The sequence below is a fragment of the Alligator sinensis genome, unplaced genomic scaffold (assembly GCF_000455745.1).
Source record: "Alligator sinensis unplaced genomic scaffold, ASM45574v1 scaffold1000_1, whole genome shotgun sequence".
NCBI classification, from domain to species: Eukaryota; Metazoa; Chordata; order Crocodylia; family Alligatoridae; genus Alligator; species Alligator sinensis.
The window spans coordinates 886,181-906,477 of record NW_005842478.1 but is presented as its reverse complement, the minus strand read 5'-3'; the positions used below and the strand labels follow the sequence as shown (position 1 = coordinate 906,477).

General features: G+C 44.7%; 1 protein-coding gene across 1 annotated transcript in view; it reads left to right on the top strand.

Annotated features, from left to right (window-relative positions):
* Positions 1-20,297, top strand: part of SLC12A3 (solute carrier family 12 member 3) — a 55,422-nt gene that overhangs the window by 15,173 nt on the left and 19,952 nt on the right. Inside the window, 20 exon segments of the mRNA XM_006039503.1 lie at positions 1,356-1,377; positions 1,380-1,430; positions 1,672-1,765; positions 2,725-2,860; positions 3,841-3,951; positions 4,872-4,947; positions 4,950-4,982; positions 5,164-5,294; positions 6,980-7,064; positions 7,856-8,010; positions 8,673-8,780; positions 9,672-9,795; positions 11,840-11,941; positions 13,266-13,323; positions 13,325-13,419; positions 13,866-13,965; positions 14,436-14,547; positions 17,233-17,373; positions 18,425-18,479; positions 18,482-18,512. Of these exon segments, the coding sequence (XP_006039565.1) occupies positions 1,356-1,377; positions 1,380-1,430; positions 1,672-1,765; positions 2,725-2,860; positions 3,841-3,951; positions 4,872-4,947; positions 4,950-4,982; positions 5,164-5,294; positions 6,980-7,064; positions 7,856-8,010; positions 8,673-8,780; positions 9,672-9,795; positions 11,840-11,941; positions 13,266-13,323; positions 13,325-13,419; positions 13,866-13,965; positions 14,436-14,547; positions 17,233-17,373; positions 18,425-18,479; positions 18,482-18,512 (1,820 nt within the window).

The window sequence follows — 20,297 nt, the reverse complement described above, 5'->3', positions numbered from 1 at the left end:
ACGGCACCAGGAATTGTCGTGGAAACACACGCAGCATACTTTTGGGTCAGGTCAGCAGAAGCTTTTATTTAAAAGAAACTACAGCTGTAGGGGGGGATTCCAAAGTGACATGGATCTCCCAAGCACTTGGAAGGGGTCCCCCCCCAAGAGCAAAATCAGGAGGCTTATATACTTTTTAACAGTTGCTTACAACTCACGTGATCATATAGTGAAATTAGCATGAAAAGCGGCTATAATATTATTTCATTATTTCTTTGCTGTAATCAGGATGGGAACTAATGGGGGAGGCGAGGTTAGTTCACAAACCTCCTTCTTGCACCTGCAAATCAGAGTTGTACATACTTTTTGCTATCTTTAAGGCCGCGGTGAGCGAAGCAGTTGCAGAGGAGTTACAAAGAACAAACACTTTCTCTTATCTGTTTTACTATACAGAGCCAGCAATTCTCCACAAAGCGGTTATGTCATCTTATAACTAAAATAGTCAAAGTTTAAGGCATATATTTTTTCTGATTCCACAATATGGAAGCCAGATCAGAGGTTTCTATTGACTCTATTTAATGATACATGAATTAAAAGAACATTTGACAGAACTAAAGGCAATGTATTCAAGAAGGATGAAAGGAAACCTCTTCTTTTTAGAGAATGCACAGCTAGCTTGTGCAGTTCATGCCCCAAGGTATTGGAGGCAGTGTATACTCTGGGAGGAAGGAAACTGCAGTGATTAAACTGTAACCCCAGTTCCCTTCCTATGTGACTTTAAGAAAGGTCAGTGCCTCTATTTTCTAACCATGAAGAGGCTATAGCAGTTCTCTAAGTTAAATAATTGCATGGCCTACATCTATAGCACTGGACAGGACCTGGGCTTACTGCCATCCTAGTGCTGCTGCTGGGTGTCTCAGGGCAAGTCAGTTCACGCCTCTTTGCTTCAGTTTCCCCTTCTGTAAACCAGGAGTGATGACACTGATGTCCTTTTTAAAGAGTTTCAAAGTGAAAATAGCAGGTGAAAATGCTGGTTAAGAGCTGAGTCTGATGAGTACTGAATTAATGCTATAGATGAAAGGATCAGAAGATTTAAGAAACCCTGCAGGGGATAGAAAATATCCTGCTTTAGGGCACAAGTCAGCATCTCACTGTAGAGGTTAAAAGTATACTCTCCTGTAGGCACGTTGTGCCACTTCAAGGTTTCTTGTGCCTTCCCTAGCACACTGGGTATTGATTCATGATTACAGACAGATTCTGGACCAGCAGGGCCATGGGCAGTGCTATGGGCTGGCAGTTCCTGTTCTTTTCTGTGCCATTGTATTGTCAGTTCTACAGGCAATTGCATAAGGTTATCCCTGCTGTTTTCCCTCTATATTCGTTGCATGCTGAATATCTGGGAGTAATTCTGTATTCGCAATTGCCCTGGATCACTGTACAGGCAGGAATTGGTAGGTGCATCTTCCCTCTCTTCTTACTAGCACAGACTGGATCCCCAGCAGAATGCTTGACACAATACAAAGCTAAATGAAAATGGCCCCTCCCTGCCTGTGACTGCATTACAGAAGTGGTGGGTTAAAGGATGGGATCTGAAGGTGGGTTTAGTCACTTGAGTCAGTGGAAGTGGACACTATAGGAAATGTTCTTTTCTTTACTAAGTGATGAAGTTAAACTAACTCTTCTTTTCTGCAGCACTGACGTGGCTGATCATCTTGACGCCTGTGACTGTGACCAGCATCATGGGTTTGTCCATCTCCGCCATCTCCACAAACGGCAAAGTGAAATCAGATAGCAACGGGTTTCCTGCCCCTCCAGTTTTCTTTGGAAGGGCTCTCATCACCACTGGGCATTCATACAGTCTTCTTAGTCCCTCACAGTCTGAGAACTTTCAATATTAACTTTAGCCACTAAATTCACAATCACTCTGAAATCACCATGGAAAAAAGACCAAAAAGACTTCTTAGGTCATGCAGCCCCCCCACTCATCCCATTGTTCAGTGTTAGACTGTGGGATTCAGGTAATCCATAAAACATGAGCTCCCAGTATGATGGTGTGGCCAAAAGGGCTATGCGTGTGTTCAAAAGGAATATTGAGCAAGTAAAGGGAGGTGGTATTATCTCAATATACATCACCTATGAGACCATGACTGGTATTCTGTATGGTGCCTATGCTTCTACAAGGATATGAAACCTTTGACAAAGATTTAGAAGTGGTTTGTGATCAGGGAGTTAAAAATGGGCACATATGCACATGCCAATTTAAGGCACTTTAGCCTGAGTTAAGGCACAAATGCATGCCCTTAATGCACCTTAAAGATGGTGATGTTAGGCTATTCTTCGGTTGCTTTTACAGGTATCAAATTTAGGCATGAATATCTAAAGCACATTAACATGTGCATTAAGGTCCATCAACGCTGTGTATGGACTGACTTGAAACTAACTTCAGCCCCATGTCAGTCCACACACATGGCATTAATGCTCTTTAATGCATGCATGTCTGGTGCAAAACTAAATCACCTTAATGAGCATTAAGTTAATGTGCACCTAAATGCATGTATAGACATGCCCAGTATGTCCTTTCATAAGAGACTTCAAAAGCTAAACTCTGGTTAGCTTTTCAAAAAGGAGGTTAACAATCAGTAATTAAGATGATAGTAATTAAGAAAGTGCTTTTTGGCTCATAAATATCTGTGAGCATGTCAAGCACTATAAAATGTTAGCCACTTAGTGTTTCTCACTTGTGTTAGGTGGCACGCATTTCCTCATCTCAAGAAGCCTTGGGCCAGAGCTGGGCAGCTCCATTGGTCTTATATTTGCCTTTGCAAATGCTGTGGCAGTGGCCATGCACACAGTGGGCTTTGCAGAAACAGTATCGCTCCAGGTAAGAAATCACAGTCATTTCATGCATTGTCTGCCTCTGACCTGCAAGGCACTTTCAGCATTCAAGTCCCTCAGAATGGCCTTCTTCTGCCACATTGCCTACCACGAACTTGGTGTTTCTTCTTCCAGCTTCCCCTAAGCCGCTCTCTACCTGTCCATCTGTTGTTGAAGTGTGAGCTTTTTAGAGCAGAAACCACCTCTTCCTGGATGCCTGAAGAGTATCTAGCTCATTGTGTGTTCTACTATAAGCAAATCAGTAATTAATCAAGAACCAATATGTGATGACAACAAATTATGAGCAGTCCCAATTAGTAGCTACTACCCAAATGAATAAATGATCCTTAATAATCAAACATCAACTGTCAGCACTCATGGACATCACAGCTGTTATAGGTGGAAATGGCCCTCTTATCCCATGCAAGCCATTTCAGGACCGATCCTTGTAGCACATTCCTTTTCTCGGTTGATTTTGATTTGATTTGAAATGGAAAATATTTGTTTAAATGTTAAATCTATTTTAAACATTACTTTTAAATCTGGATGTTTAGGAAATTGTATATTTAGTTGCCAAGATGCAATTTTATTAATTGCTTCCTTAAAACTATCTGAAATTGTATGTATGTCTCTATTTACACAGTGCCATATGTAATATAGTTAAAATACAGCCATTGCACTCAGAGTCAATATTATGCCCATAAAACTTAAATGAAAATATAAGTCTAAGAAAATGCCTTGTAGGCTAGATTTAAAGTAACTACCTCTTGAAATGACTTTTCATTTATTGAATGTTGGAACAAAAGAATGATTGCTCAGTATTTCTTTCTAGCTTATTTATTCTCTGTTGATTTGTAATAAGAGAAGAAATGGCAAAATCTAGTAAGGTAGGGAGAAGTCTGGGGATCCTGTGCTATCTCTATGGTTAAGATCATAAGCTTTAAAATCTGCTTCCATAATTGCAGGCACTTTTGTTTCCTTTCTCAGGAATACAATTCATCCATTGTAGACACAACAAATGACATCTGTATCATTGGGATTGTTACGGTGACAGTTCTACTCCGGATTTCTTTGGCTGGAATGGAATGGGAAGCAAAGGTAATGTTTGCTTGTTAGGAAGAACCTAAGAATGTCCCGACCACAACAGACAATGGTCCATTTAGCTCAGACTGCCTCCACTGCTAGTTGCTTCAGGGAATAATGTAGCCAGACACACCTTCTCTCCAATAATAGAACTAATTACACAGTTCTTACCTTCAAGGTAAATTCTTCCTGACCTCTCTTTAGATAAACAGTTTTTGCCCTGAAACATGGGCCCTATCATTCCATATATTATTTTCTTTGGACTGTTGAAATTGCATGTGATCGTCTCACTCTTCTGTAGGTCCAGATATCCCCTGAGTCATCTTAACCAGTTTACCGCCATATTATCCTTCACCTGGTTCATTTATTTAGATGCTAATTGTTCTGTTTGACTTCTTTAACTGGCCTCAAATGCCCTCTGGTCAAGGAAACCTAGTGAGAGGAGACATAAGGATTAGATCATGTTAGTCACTTCTTGGGGTCCATGCTGCATCTTGTAACCCAGATCCAAGTCCAGTCAGAAATGCTGCTTCTAAGAACAAAAGATTGGAAGGGACAATTGAGTCCAGTTACCTGCTGTCCTCTGTGAACAGTCACATTTCCCTTATCCTCAGCCGAAAGAATTGACTGAGATCTGGCTGTGTCCAAGTTTGGGAGCAGCGGAGGGGAAGCACAGAACACATCCCTCCTTTACACTCACCAATAGTAGGTGACAGATCCCCATTGCAATTTAGGAGAAGCTCAGGTGAACGATCATGCTCTGTAGTCATCAGAGCAGAATGGCCTTTCAGGTAACATATCTATACCTCCTGAGTTAGAAAAATGGTTGAGAATTGCATAGGAGTTGCCAAAATATCTCTAGGCCCTCACGCAGAGTGCTCAACAGGGGCTCAGCAGGGAATTGATTATTCAGCTGGATTATTTTGGTGTCCCAGGCACAGGTGCTCTTCTTCTTAGTTATAATGGTTTCCTTCATAAATTACTTAGTGGGGACAGTGATTCCCGCCTCTGATGCAAGCAAGCAAAAGGATTCTTCAGTTACAGAGGTAGGTCCCAGTAGAAAGGAGTTTGGGAGAGACTCATCATAGTAATTTTCATGAGTGACTAGGACACACAACACAAATGAACTGAACCTCAACTGCAGCGTGTCTCTATGGCTGTCACTTCAGTCACTGCTCTTTAAGAAATGTGACCTGGCATGAGAATATTTTCATCCTTCCTTTTCAGCGGATATTTTTGCCCAAAACTTTGTGCCAGACTGGCGTGGACCCAATGGTAGCTTCTTTGGTTTGTTTTCTATTTTCTTTTCATCAGCAACTGGCATCTTGGCTGGAGCCAATGTTTCTGGTGATTTGAAGGTAGGTTTTAATATTTCTACAAGATAACAACATCACAAGGGAAAGGGACCCTGCTCTTGGCAGGCTTGAGGCTATGCTGGTCAGACACCAAGAGACATGGGCACGTTCTAGAGTTTGCTAAACATCCTTAATTGGTATTTGATATTGTAAGCCCAAGACCTGGAATAATTGGGGTTCAGATCCCATTTTACTTGGAAGAATGGTTCCATTTTCAGACCTGGGTTTGATTACTCTTTTTTTTTCAAAATACTTCATGTAAATTTTATAAAAAGTCATTTAAAAAGTAATCACAGTTTTTGGCTGGCTCTAGAGGCAGTTGCAATACTTCTGTAAACTGTTGTTCTGAATGAGAGGAGACCCAGGGATTTAGGCTTAGAGACCAGGTCATGAAGCATCCTGTAGCATTGGGCCATTAGACTTATTGTAAGGATGCCAGAGGAGAACCTGAAGAGGCAGAACTCAGTTAATGCTGGGGTGCCTCCATTTATCACACAGGAATGATTGAACTGATTGGGATAAACCTTCTCCCATGTAACAAACTGAGCTATTTTTGAGGTTAGGAAAAGTTTGGTCAGCTTTTTTGTTTCTTCATTTTTACCTGCTGCCTGGAGCATGAGTTTCAAAATAATGAGAGAGACTGTCCTTGCAGAATTTTTGAGCTACCTACAAACTAGGACCATCTGGAACATTGTAAGGTTGCTTTATTTTAACCAATGATGCATGTTTAGGTGTCTGTTGTAACTCATCTGTTTATAAGATGAAAGGCCTTCTCTATACAATACAACTAGACCCCCAGGGCACTTGAGCATTTATGTTAAGAGACTTCATTAAATGTTGCATGACCTTTAGATTTGCAAAATGTTTTTAGAACTTGCTCATTAAGGTGCTCTTTTCCCTCTTTTGTATCAGCCAGAGATGATGCGTGTGTTTTGCACTTTTAAACTTCCACTTTTAAAATTGCCCAGTGAATACCAGTTATGATGATTTGTATGTCTGGCAAGTCAGTATTTTTGTATTCCTGCCCTGAAGATAAGTCTATGGGGGTTTGCTGAATTCAGTAGAGCTATATGTTGTCAAAATAAAGGGATTAAGATGAGCACATGAAATTATATGCTGAGTTTGCTCCTCTTCAATGGTTATATCATCATAGCAGACCAAGGATTGTTTAATGCACAGCTTCAGTTGTTGACAGGTTATGATCATTATACTCCTAATCTGTAGATGAATGAATGGAACTGTGTCAGGCTGGCCTTTTGGGCTTTTCTTCACAGTAGAAAAAAGAGAATCAAAACTAACTTTGGGAAACTGACATTTTTCAGTTTTCTAAAGGAACATTTGAAATACATGTGCTGAAATGTGCAAGGTTATTTTGGAACATCTCCTTCTGCCCGACTTTTGATACTCTAACTTATCAGCCTTAACCAATGCTGAAATAACTACATTTCCCCTCAGATGGAAATTCTATGCAGAAACAAATCTCTCATCTTTGGAAAGAGGGAGTTGCTGAGTTATTTTCTTCCTTTAATATAATCCTTTTGGTTCAGCACAAAAGTAATATTCTATCTGCATGAAGGTGTGGTGGTTTGGTTTGGTTTTGTTCTTGCTGTCTCATAGCTGAAAATATTAAGGATGATTTTGTGCTACCCCTAGAAGCAGTTGTTTGATTCTGTGATTCCTTTGGGTAGGATCCTGCTGTAGCCATTCCCAAAGGCACTCTGATGACTATATTCTGGACTACAATATCCTATCTGGCAATTTCTGCTACAATTGGTAAGTAATGTGCCAGATATGAGTGGCAGGGAAGTAACATATTATTAAATGTCTGCAGTTAATTCCTTTCATTTTGGTTAGAAATGGGGTAATTAGGTATCAGGAATCACTGGGCATCAGACATCTTCATTATGTCTGAACAACCCAGTCTGTTTCAGGGTAGAGGTGTGACGGCATGAAGACTTGTGTAAGTGCTGGTGATGGGGTGTTAGAGGATGGCTAAGGAAGCCATGGTGACTGGTGACAGACATGGTGCTGAGACTTACAAAGGCTTGGGGACTGTTAAGTGGCCCTCAAAACCCCTTTATTAAAGGCTGTCTGTAAAAATTGTTCCCTGATTTGAATATTGAAGATTTAGGGCTTGGAGTCCACAATCGATGCTTATGTTCATGAGTGAGTAAGTTCTTGCCAACAAAGGGCTGAACAATCTAGCACGCGGTGACCAATCTCACAGCTACTGACATTGGAATGACCCACAGAATGACTGCCCCCAAAGAATTCAGCCTAGGTTTGACAGTAGTCCCAGTATGTGCTTTCCTTGGGACAGGACGTTTGGCAGCTTAATTTAGTGCTGAGTGGATGCCTACATGCTGTGGGGTGGGCATAAAGGGAAAAGTTTCTTGTAAACCAAATGTTAATGCAAGTTAGCTCTAGGAGCTAACAGTAACTTGGGATCAATAAAGAGCACTGGTTAGTAGGAGTGAGTATTGCATTGGGGCATTTATGCATAGGCATTATGTAACACATTGGAAAAGATAGGTGGGAAATGAAATAGAGCTGTTCTGTCCTAGGTGCCTGCATAGTACGTGATGCCTCTGGGAGTGTGAATGACACCATTCCCATTGACTCTCCAGACTGTGTGGGACTAGCTTGTGGCTATGGCTGGAACTTTACTGAATGTGCTCAGAAGCAAAGCTGTCACTTCGGACTCAGCAATTATTACCAGGTAGTGTGACTGTCACTCTTGAGAATGTAAGTTCAGCAAAATGGTCTCCTACATTTGAATTGGTCCAGCTACTTTGCTCAGGAACTCCTAAGATGTTCATGGCTGGATATGATCTTTCTTAGTTGGTTGACTTCAGTGAGCTAAATCTGTATGATTGCCCTGAATAATAGAAATACTGTATTAGTATTAGTTACACCCCACTTGGCCAGTAGGCCTGTAAGGCTGGTAGGACAGCTGAGTGAAATACTGTTTAATGTCTCTTCACCAAGTGACAGGCTGGTGAAAAAAATAAGATGCGGCTCCTACAGTCAGCAGTCACATTCACTTCACAGCCCTGATTCTCCTCCTGAGCATCCTGCAAACTGGATGAAGCAGATGGGAGGCAAAAGATGTATGACATAATTAAAGACTCTATCTTAATGGATGTAGAGAGGGGGCTGAATTAAGGTTGCACAGACTCCCTCCATTGTAGCATTTCCTTATCTCTTGGTGCTTGGCTTTTCATCCTTCATGTTTTAAGGTAGGGTTTTGGGGATGTAACACAAATAAGAGCTGGACTCTGACTAGTGGCTGTCAGAGTCTGTGTGCCTCTTGGGCAGGAACCTGAACAAATAAACCAATGTAATGCAGCAGGGGCTTGATTTGCCCTAGTTTTTCTGAAGAGTATGAGCATGGTATCTGGGTTTGCCCCTTTGATCACAGCTGGGATCTTCAGTGTCACCCTTTCGTCGGCCCTGGCCTGCCTTGTCTCAGTGCCCAAAGTCTTCCAGGTTAGTCTGCAGCACTTGGAAATACTGGGAGAACTAAGAAAAACCATCCAGTGCTTTCTGTTGTCTTGGTTGTTTAAAATAAATACAAGTCAGTGACAATTTAGGAGAATACTGGTATCTATAATTATAGACCAAATGTCTACCAAGTGTCAGCACTGTGAGTTGTATAACTGGCCAATCATAACCACACTTAGCCCTGCAGCATGTCATTAGATGTCACCAGCTCTACAGTCCTATTCCTTTGACCCCTGATCCTTCTATATCATGTACCTGGAGGTGCATCTTCCCTGATTCCCTTGTGCTCCCAGCCTGTGAACTGTGGAACATACAGAATGCTAATTTTTGCATGCTGTCCTCTTGACTTGGCTTTCATTTGTGTAAACCTCCTGGACCAAGTTTCTCCACTCAGTTGTCCTCATGAGACTCTTCATATCCTGGGGACTGCACATAAGGCAGAATTTGGCCCATTACATTTGCGCGTTTATTAACAATGACAATTAGGGAGACATGCCCTCCCTCAGTGCTATCCATGGTAGCTGTGCCCTGTCCTCCCAACTTGGAAGGCAAGCTAGAGTTACTAGTTAGTTTTTCCAAACTGAATGAGACGTGGGCACCTCACTAGGTTGGTGGTCAAATTCTGCTTATACTCATGTAATTCTAGAGTAAGTCTATGGAAGCCCCAGGTTATATGCTCAGCCAGTAGCATCCTGATTGCCAGTCTGTGAGTTTTCTAACATTAGCCCAACTCCTCACTGTAACCATTAGCCTACAGTGCTTCTTGATTACAGATAACATATAGAATAGAGTCAGGTAACCTGAATCCCTGTCCTGTGTGGTGCTACTTAGCCCACAGTGCCCTCAGCTGTGGACAACATACATTTCTCTCCACAGTGCCTGTGCAAGGGCCAACTATACCCTCTCATAGGCTTCTTTGAGAAGGGCTATGGCAAGAACAATGAGCCAATCAGAGGTTACATGCTGACCTACATTATTGCCTTGGGATTAATTCTTATTGGCAAGCACCTCTGATTCCATAGGGTGCCAGTTTCCACAAGGTAATCCTCTATTTATCATTACAGAATGATTAGTAATCAGCCTGGTGCCAGGTGGTTATTTCTTTGCAAACAGAATCAGTGCATTTTTTAAGCTTTTTCTTACATGGCCTGGAGGATCATGTTCTGTGAGCAAGAGGTTTTAAGAGAGAATCTGATACCAAAGAATAGCCTTCTCCTGCCCTCACTTCCAGCAGTTTCACACAACTTGGCTGGTCTGGTGGAGTCTTCCTTCATATTTACCCCAATGTGAGGGGAGATTGGACCCAGATTGGGGGTCCAACTCTTAGGACCCCACACAGTGCTTGTTCTCTGAAGGTCACAGATATGTCAAACATCAGGAAATCATAGGGTTAGCTCAGTAAAATGTTTCCAATGGCTCTTTCTCTCGTGGTACTGAAACTTGAGCTGCCAATTTGCCACTCAATGTCCTTCCCACCATATGGAAGTGAGATCAATAGGACACAGAGAAGGACTAAGCTGGGGCTGTTTTCTAAATGAAGTTTGGTCTGGACAAAAGGGGCTGATGATTTGTTGTGTGGGTCAAGGGGAAATTTCATAGATTTCATAGACATCAGGGCTGGAAGGGACCTCGGAAGATCAGAGTCCAGCCCCCCGCCCACAGGGCAGGAAGTCAGCTGGGGTCATAGGATCCCAGCAAGATAAGCATCCAGTTTCATCTTGAAGGTGTTCAATGAAGGCGCTTGAACCACCTCCGGTGGCAGGCTGTTCCAGACCTTGGGGGCTCGGACAGTAAAGAAATTCTTCCTTATGTCCAGCCTGAAACGATCTTGAAGTAGTTTGTGACCATTCGACCTCGTCATCCCTTGGGGCGCTCTGGTGAACAAACGTTCCCCCAGATGCTGGTGGTCACCCCTGATAAACTTGTAGGTGGCCATCAGATCACCCCTGAGCCTGCGCTTTTCCAGGCTAAAGAGCCCCAGGGCTCTCAGCCTGTCATCGTAGGGTCTGCTTCCCTGACCTCTGATCATGCGCGTGGCTCTTCTCTGGACTCTCTCAAGCTTCTCCACATCCTTTTTGAATTGTGGAGCCCAAAACTGGACACAGTACTCCAGCTGCGGCCTCACTAAGGCCGAGTACAGGGGGAGAATGACGTCCCGGGATTTGCTTGAGAAGCATCTATGGATGCAAGCCAGCGTTTTGGTCGCTTTTCTAGCCTTGAACACCATCAGATTCTCGTCCGCCCACTTGCTGAGCCTGTCCAGGTCAGCCTGGATAACCTGCCTGTCTTCTGGTGTGGATGCTTTGCCCCAAAGTTTGGTGTCATCGGCGAACTTGGCCAGTCCGGTTCTGACTCCAGTGTCCACATCATTAATGAAGATGTTGTGAAGATGTTAATTAATGACAGAGCCTTGGGGGACCCCACTGGTCACAGGACACCACGATGAGTGACTTCCATCGATTACTACCCTCTGGGTCCGACCCCGGAGCCAATTTTCCAGCCAGCGGATCGTGGAGGACCCAAGGCGACAATTGGCCAGTGTCTCCAAGAGGCGATCATGGGACACCAGATCGAAGGCTTTTTTGAAGTCAAGATATATGACATCAATCTCTTCTCCCTTGTCCAGGTGATAGGTCACCTGGTCGTAGAAGGAAATGAGATTGGTCAAGCAAGACCTACCCGCAACAAACCCGTGCTGGCTATCCCTTAAGATGTTGGCGTCGGCCAGTCCATTAAGGATGGCCTCTTTAATAAACTTTTCTAAGATCTTCCCCGGGATAGAAGTCAGGCTGATGGGCCTATAGTTAGCCGGATCCACTTTCCTCCCTTTCTTGAAGATAGGCACCACATTGGCCTTCTTCCAGTCCTTCCAAACACATAAATAAGCAAGGAGGAGGTTGGAAGCTTGGAAATATTTCTGACTGAAGGAACAATCAGCCAGAACTCTGATTTCTTGTTTTTCACCTATTTCCCATTCTTGAAGACTTGTGCTGGCCAGGGGATGGTAGACGCTAATGATCTGCCCATGTTTCTGAATCCTGCAGCTGAACTGAACACTATTGCCCCAATCATCTCCAACTTCTTCCTCTGCTCATATGCTGTCATCAATTTCAGCTGCTTCCACGCTTCCATTACTAACTCACCAGGTGAGTGTCTGCTACCAGGTGGGTGTCTCAGTCACTGCACCCATCTTGTTGTTCTTGAGGTAATTTCAGGTGTCTCAGTTTTAGAAGGGTGGGTGATAACTCTTTGCAGAAGAAGAGAGTGTGAGAACTGGATAAGAAGACATTAGTGATGGGCTTGGAGGATCCTTGATGATTAGGCAATGGGGGTATCTTCAGGTCTAACACCAGATGATCTTGGGTGATGATGGTTGGGTGCAATAGTAATTTCCTGTCCTGAATCTTATAAAGTTCTCTCTCTTCCTGCCCTTGTACCCTATGTTTGCAGAGAAAGAAGAGCCCATTGCTATGGGTACTAGCCTAGATTTGGAAGACTGGGGTCTGATTCCTGTCTCGGACGGCCAGAGCCGATTCGAGTTACGTTGGAAATTGGTCATACGTTAGGGCAGGCTGGTGAATGGAGAGGCAGACACAACTTATCGGTTGCAAAAAACTTTACTCACGCCGCTTGCAATCACAACGCAGGTGGTCTGGTCATCTGAACAACCATGCGAGTTGTTCCAGCTGGCGGGGCCCAAGCCAGTTAATCCGTCCGCAATTCGAAGCCGGCGGGGAAAGGGGTACGTCTGGGGTTGCGCTCGGCGACGGGAAGAAAGATCGATAGGTGATCAGTCTATCGATCGGCAGCCGCAAGTCAGATAACTTCAGAGGCACTCTGCAGCGTGCTCAAAGCTCTTCGACTTGGGCGGAAGTCGCGCGGAATTTTAAACGGCCAGCGAGCCAATTACTAGCCGCCACGTGTGAATAATTTAGCACTGGCCAATAGCGGGGCACAAATTTACATTCGAATAGCGGGAACTCTTTGCACCGTGCATTTCTGTGCTGCAAAGAAGAAATGCATCCTGCAAAGGAAACTGCAAATTGGCGGGAACTCTCTCCTACACGCGGGTTCTCAATTGCAGCAGAACACTCTGCCTTGCAAAGGAGCTCTCATGTGGCCAGGAAATTCCATAGTGCCGAGGCACCAAAATCACTGGGTCGTGACAATTCCCTGATCTGCCAGGGACTTCCTGTGTGACACTGTGCAAGTCATTTAGTTTCAGTCCACTTATACAAGGAGGACAAAAGAACTGCACTGTCTAACAGGGGTAGCATAAGGATAAACATATTCAAGAGTGTGAGGTGCTTGGCTACTTATGTGATGGGGGTCCTATGAATATCTCACATAAACAGGATGCCCTGTTCCCTCTCCTCCAAGGCTGCAGGACTCCTCCTTTTTTCTCTCATGTTTGAGTTAAGAATTTGGTGTCAGAAGTGAGAGTCATATGTTTGTGTCTTGTCCACACAGGATGGAGACCATCATTTAGGTATTATAGCCAATGGGCTGCTCTTTTTGGTGCTGTCATGTGTCGTGATCGTGTTTCTCCTGACCTGGTGGGCATCTCTGATAGCTATTGGCATTGTTGTCTTCTTATTAGGGTATGTGCTCTACAAAAAGCCTGGTGTATAATTGGTCTCCTTGTACTTAACTAAATGACAGCACTGGTGAAAAAAGCAGATTAAGAACTCAGAGGACTGAGCAGGTCAAATTTCTGCCATGTTGTGTCCTGTCAACCTGCCTCACATCTAATGTCTTGGCCTCTCTCTGCTGGGTCTGCCCACAAGGTGTTGGTTGGGAGAGGGGGTTTTATAATGTGGACATGAGCAGTGCCAATTGAACTGAGACCCTCTACTTTGCATCACATAGACAGTTAAACAAGCTGAGGCATATACAGCTTTTCTCTTTGGAGTGAACCATAATAACAAAACTGTGTGTGACAACCCAAGTCTCCTGAACAACCAAATAGTAACCAACCAGCACATGCAGGGAACACAGCTCATGGCTAACATTTTTCCTCTTACTGTTTTAAAATGGATTAATATGTTCCAGATGTTTCTTCTTCTCCAGAAGTGAACTGGGGCTTGTCTGTACAGGCAGGTTCATACAACATGGCCTTGAACTATTTGGTGGGACTCAATGAAGTGGATGATCATGTTAAGAACTATAGGCAAGTGTTACTCTTGTTTCCCTCCAGAAAACAGAGTACAGTTTGATGGGGAGAGAGCACTAAGCTCATCTCCAAGCACAGGTGGTACTTGCTTATATGAAGGAGTCCTTGTTGTGCCCTTCAAAGGAATAATCAGCAAACGGAGCCCCAAATGAAACTTTATTGGACTTGAATAACTTTGCTTAACTTCTCACTCCTTTCTGCATCTCTGGATTGCAGCCAGAAGTGGAAGAAGAGCTCTCAGTGCAGGAAACCTTGCAAGGAGGCCTGTTCTTCTGAGTTCTGTCTGGTTTGCAACCAGAGGTGAATCTGGTAGTTTGGTAGAGAAGGACTCAAACTTCAGAGTTCTACCTCTTTGCTAAAAGATGCTGCCTAGACTCTTAGCAGTGTAGGGCCTACAGACAGCATTCCTACCAGCTCAGCAGTGACTTCCTGTTGTAAAATACCAGCATTTTTTTTCTTCTCTTTAGACCTCAGTGTCTTGTTCTAACTGTGCCTCCAAACTTGTGTCCAGCCCTGAAGGATTTTGTGGGCACATTCACCAAAAACCCCAGCTTGATGATTTGTGGGAACGTGCTGATAGTGAGTTATTCTTGAAGTACCTGCTATTTGTCTCCCCAGTAAAGGCAGCATTTGCCACAGTGGTAGGTGGGGCTAGAGACAGCTATTCCAACCCTCAGTACTTGGCAGCCGGGGCAAAGGGAAATAAATATGTTATGTTCCCTGAAAAACAGTCTGGGGCAAATTTTACAGTGCATTCTGCTACATTTGGGGGAAACAACAACAATTTGTTTCCCTCTAATAAAGATACATGAGTCTTATATTGTTTGTGGTTAAAAGAGTGCACTGTTATCATGGAGTTTACTCTGAAAGTCCTGGGTTCAAAACTCACTGGTGGCTAAAGCAGAGGTATCAAACACATAGCCCAAAGAGCCTCCCTATCCAACCCACTGGGCTACTGGAGGGCACCAGAAATTGGGTCCTTTGACCCTATTGGGCATAGACATTGGCAGCAATCTTGGCCTACTGCTGCTGTATCCTATGCTCCTGTAGCCCTTGCCACTGCTGGACCTGTAGCATGCTTTTACTTCCTGCACTGCTGCCAGATCCTCCCCTACCCCTGCCTCTACAAGACCCTGCACTACCCCTACTCCAGCCCCTGCCGGACCCTGAACTCCTCCTGCCCTGGACCCTACACCACTGCCACCATGGGTTGGATCCACCACTGTGCCCTGGGTTGGATCCAGCCCACGCAGAGCCCCACAGTCAGGATCTGGCCTGGGATCCCAGATGAGTTGAAAGCCCCAGGGCTAAAGTGTTGCTTTAGCTTGAGCCTCCCTGTGTGGGGATTTCAGGATTTGTTCCACTGAAGTTTAGTAAGTTGGAACACCGAAAATGAAGTTCTGCTACCACAGCTGAGTGCTCTGGCACCTACACAGCTGCGTCCCTTTATGAGGATGCAACTGAAAAAAAGCATTGACACATGAGAAGGTTCAGGTGTGGAACATACTTCTTGAAGAAGTCTGAGTAACCCAGAGGCATAACACAGTCAGGGAAAGATACCAGACTCTTCCCTTTGACAAAACATTCCCAGCATAACCAGCTTGATTGTTCAAAGCCATAAAGTTTTCTTTAAGCAGAAAATTGTTTAATTAGTGGGAGGGGAAGATCAGACAGCTCCATGAAGTATGCTAACAACTTCTTTGTAAAGAAGCCAGGGAATAAACTCACAATTAAGGTGATGGATGGTCTGGAGACAATTCAGAGGAAAATAGAAAAGCCTGGTTCTTTCTCATGTACCAGTGAGTTAACAGTATTTTTTTATGCATCATGAAATGGCAAAATAAAGGTAATGCTGTTTAGGTTGGATATAGCTCAACTAATTAAGCATGATAGATAAGAGGCAAGAATGATGTTATGAGCTAATGGCTTCCTGCTGCAGATTAACTGCCATGTGAAGATCAGACATTGCTTTTAAAAAGAGGGGACACTGATCATAGGACAACGGTGTGTTCTAGTGACTTTATCTCTTCCAGATCAAATGTCTGGGGCAGATGTATTCTTTTTTGCCTGAGGTGAAACAGACTGACAGTTGGTCACATTGATTCTGATCAACGGGAGTATAATCAATCCTCTGTATAGTTAAGGAGCATCTTGTGATAAAGACACCTGGCTGGGCATCTGTGGTCAAATTTTTGACTCAGGGCAGCTTTGGGTGAATCCCTTAGGCTGGGATTTGCAAAGATAGATCAATACATGAATCTGAGGTTGTGCACATACAACTCCGTCTCTAAGAAGAACCAAGAAAGTACACGTTATGGACCAAATCCTGACTGTTCCTCTCAATTTCTACCCAAGTCCCTTGTCAGCAAAAGCTTCCCTGGCTTCAGTGAGACTTTGGCTGAGGAAGGATTGACTCTCATTATCAATAGAGGATATTTTGCCATTGACTTCACAGAGGGAATCTAAGTCAGACCCTGAGTCAGGACTTCAGAGGTTGGCCCTGTGTGACCCTCTTTGGTTTCACAACTATTTTCACCTTTTTATATACATTTGACCCCTTGTGGCTCCACAGGCCTGCAGATACCTATCACCCTTGTGTGTGTGTGTATGTGTATATGTGTGTATATATACATAGGTATAAACACATAAGTCTGATAGGTATCTGTAGGCCTGAGGAATCACAAGGGATCAGATTTTGTTCAGACCGTTAGGCAATTAGGCCCATAAATGGACTTAGGTGCTATAAGTATAACTCTTCTACTGTGCTCAAGTCTCCAAAAAACAGTTAATGCAAAAGGTGGGTGGCTCTTCCTCCTTGCTGCTTTTCTGTGGATCAGTCTTAAGGGTAAGACAATGGTAGTTTACAAAAATACCTACATTAGTGGATTTTTCAGGACCGGAACAGTGTGGAATCAAATTGAACTTGGGTGCTTAGGCCCACTTAGATACCTACCAGGAGGAATACAATCTGGCCCTAAGTGTGGGTGGTGCTGGGAACACGCAATCCACCAAATTCTAAGTACTCTTCATTGCAGTGAGGACTAATGGGATGTTTGCTTGATGGGAATTTTCTGTACAACTAGAAGCTCAGTCTGGGTCTCTTGTACGATTGAAGAGACTCTTAGAAATAGAACTCCGGAGTGCAAAGCTGCAAAACTTTGTAATGATAAACTTAAAAACACCAGCCAAAAAGGGGCTGCATGACACACACACACCCTGATTCTTAAGGTTAGTCTTGTGTCCTTTGCTCCTATTCAATTAAAGGGACCATGCTAGCAGAAGATGCCAGAATCCAGGCTCAACTCTGGTGGCCATACAAGATGGCTAATCAAGGGAAAGTTCAAGGCTTTCTATACAGATGTGGTAGCTGAGAACTTGAGAAGCGGGGTCCAAATACTTACGCAGGTAAAGCTATAAACTGTGTAGCAAACCACCAAGGGACTGTTGCCACCTGCTGTTAATATTGTATCAAGGAATCCTTTCATGCTTCTCATAGGGGTTCTCCAAACTTTTAATTGAGGTCAGATCAGTTCTGTTGGTGCGGGTGATATTGGCTCAGGGATGGCTTGTGAGTTGTAGTATACCCCCACCCAAGGACTCAAGGGAAATGAAAACTCCCCTAGCATCTGAAAACCAGCTACCTGCATCTAAGGCTCTGCACCTATCCGCTCCACCCCTGAAGCTGCTGGGTGCCACACAGGTGGATCTTTGACTCCACTTTCCTTTATCCATTGGTCAACACAATGTAGAAGAGTGAAGAATTTGCTGCTGACATAAGCTGCCAGCCAGGATCACCTACCCTGGAGCAAGGAGTAAGCCAGGGAAGAGAGATGACTCAGAAGGGTGTCTCTGAGGAGCAATGCTTCCTGGTGCTATGCCTAGTATGATGCAATGCTTGCTAAACCCCTTACTCAAAGCTGATGAAAGTATAGTTTAGTGCAGTAGTTTTCAACCTGTGGTCCGTGGACCCCTGGGGGTATGGAGACTATGTCTTCGTTGTCTCCGCTGGTGTCCCAGTCACCGCTGTTGCCAGCCTCCGCCCACGCCAGCCTCGTAGGTGACTCGTTGGGCCCTCGCTGGCCTGACTTGCCTTCCGTGGTTCCCCCTCTGGGGCGCCACCATGTCTTCTTCGCCGCAGGAGTCTTGGTCCTCTCCAAGCCGGTTGGGGACACCACTTTCGGTCTCCCCGGCTTCCTTCCTGCTGGGCCTTTTAGCCCGGTGGCCACCTGGCCAATCGCCCTTGGCATGCTTTTACAAAGCATGCCCGGCTTCTCCCAGCTCCACCGCGGGTTTTCCCTTTGATCTTGGACCGTGGTGGCTCCCGCCACTGCGGTTTTACTTTCGCTGCTGCCAACTGCTGGCACAGCATCCCACCACCTTTCTCCTGCCTCAGGTAAGTTTTCTCCACATGGGTGTATATAGTAATGCTAACATTGAAAAGTACCTATTACCTTAGGCTTCTGGTCTTGGGAAGATGAAGCCCAATGTCTTAGTGTTGGGGTACAAGAAGAACTGTTTGTGGAGGGCTACGTTGGAATCTTGCAGTAAGTTGATTGTAATGCTGCCTGCTTCATTTGCTTTAAGGCATTCTGTTTGGCAATGCTCAGAAAACAGCATGTTCAGGGGTCTACCTAAAATAATCATGGGGGTACTTACCAATTTTGGTGGGTTGATAGTGGCATAAAATTCTAATTCCCTGGTCATTTTGCAGTGGTCCCACCCTTTGGTGCTAATTTGTGGAGAGGTCCTGCCCCTTGGTACTGATTGGCTGAGAGGCACTGAGGCAGAGGAGGGATGAGGGGGTGGTCACCATCTTGATTGCTGGCTGCTCTTCATGTGGCCCTACTTCTTGGTGCTGATTGGCAGAGAAGCTCTAGGGACAAGGGGGTGGCTTCCATGTTGATTACTTGTTGCCCTTTGTGCAGCCCTGCCTCTCAGCACTAATTGGCGGAGAGGCCCTGGTGGGGGCAGGAAGGACAAGGGGACCACCAGCACCTTCCCCTTCTAGCAGCGAGGACTGCTGGCTCCCACTGAGGAGCCAGGATTTTATTTTTATTAAACATTTTTTTGTTGATTTCATGGATTTTGCAGACAACCCTGGATTTTGTGGCTTCCACAAAATCCGTAAAACCACAAATTAAATAGGTCCCTAAATACAGTGGTATCTATGCAGTCCGCTCATCAGTAGGTGGCTCACTTCATCCATGAATCTGCCAGGTGGGTGGACACCAACAGCTTCCCTTGGCTCCCAGCTTAACCTGTGGAATTCTGGGCCCTTGTAAAGCTGTTGCAGTAGCTGGTCCATGGTGACAGGGACTGGAGTACTAAGTACTCCACTGTGTGGCATGGAAGGATGTGTTTTAGGTTGAACCATAGGACTTGGGAGTCAGGAGATGTGGACTGGAGGTCTGGTTTGCAATACTAGCTCTGCCACAGACTGTTCAGGCAGTGTGACCTCTGGAAGGGCCACTCAGGCCTTCCCTGCCTCACAAGGACAAATCTTTATTGTGATTGTTTTTGTTAGCATGTGTTAAACTGGGGAGTCCATCTATCACCATTCTGATCGGTGTTCAGAACCTCTCAGCTGCCCTCACCATTGTTACATTTATACATTGACTACATCCTACCAGTCTTCCTGACAGTGGCCTATAGAAAAGGGAAAGCCAGTGACATTTTGCTCTAACTTTACTTTAGTTAGGATCTGATGACAGTATTGGGTATAAGCAAATCCCACTTGATACAACCCAGTGATTTTTTGTGCCTCGGCACTATGGAATTTCCTGGCCACATGAGAGCTCCTTTGCACGGCAGAGTGTTCTGCTGCAATTAAGAGCCTGCGTGCAGGAGAGTTCCCGCCAATTTGCAGTTTCCTTTGCAGGATGCATTTCTTCTTTGCAGCACAGAAATGCACGGTGCAAAGAGTTCCCGCTATTCGGATGCAAATTTGTGCCCCGCTATTGGCCAGTGCTAAATTATTCACACGTGGCGGCTAGTAATTGGCTCGCTGGCCGTTTAAAATTCCATGCGACTTCCGCCCAAGTCGAAGAGCTTTGAGCATGCTGCAGAGTGCCTCTGAAGTTATCTGACTTGCGGCTGCCGATTGATAGACTGATCACCTATCGATCTTTCTTCCCGTCACCGAGCGCAACCCCGACGTACCCCTTTCCCCGCCGGCTTCGAATTGCGGACAGATTAACTGGCTTGGGCCCCGCCAGCTGGAGCAACTTGTGTGGTTGTTCCGATGACCGGACCACCTGCGTCGTGATTGCAAGCGGCGTGAGTAAAGTTTTTTGCAACCAATAAGTTGTGTCTGCCTCTCCATTCACCAG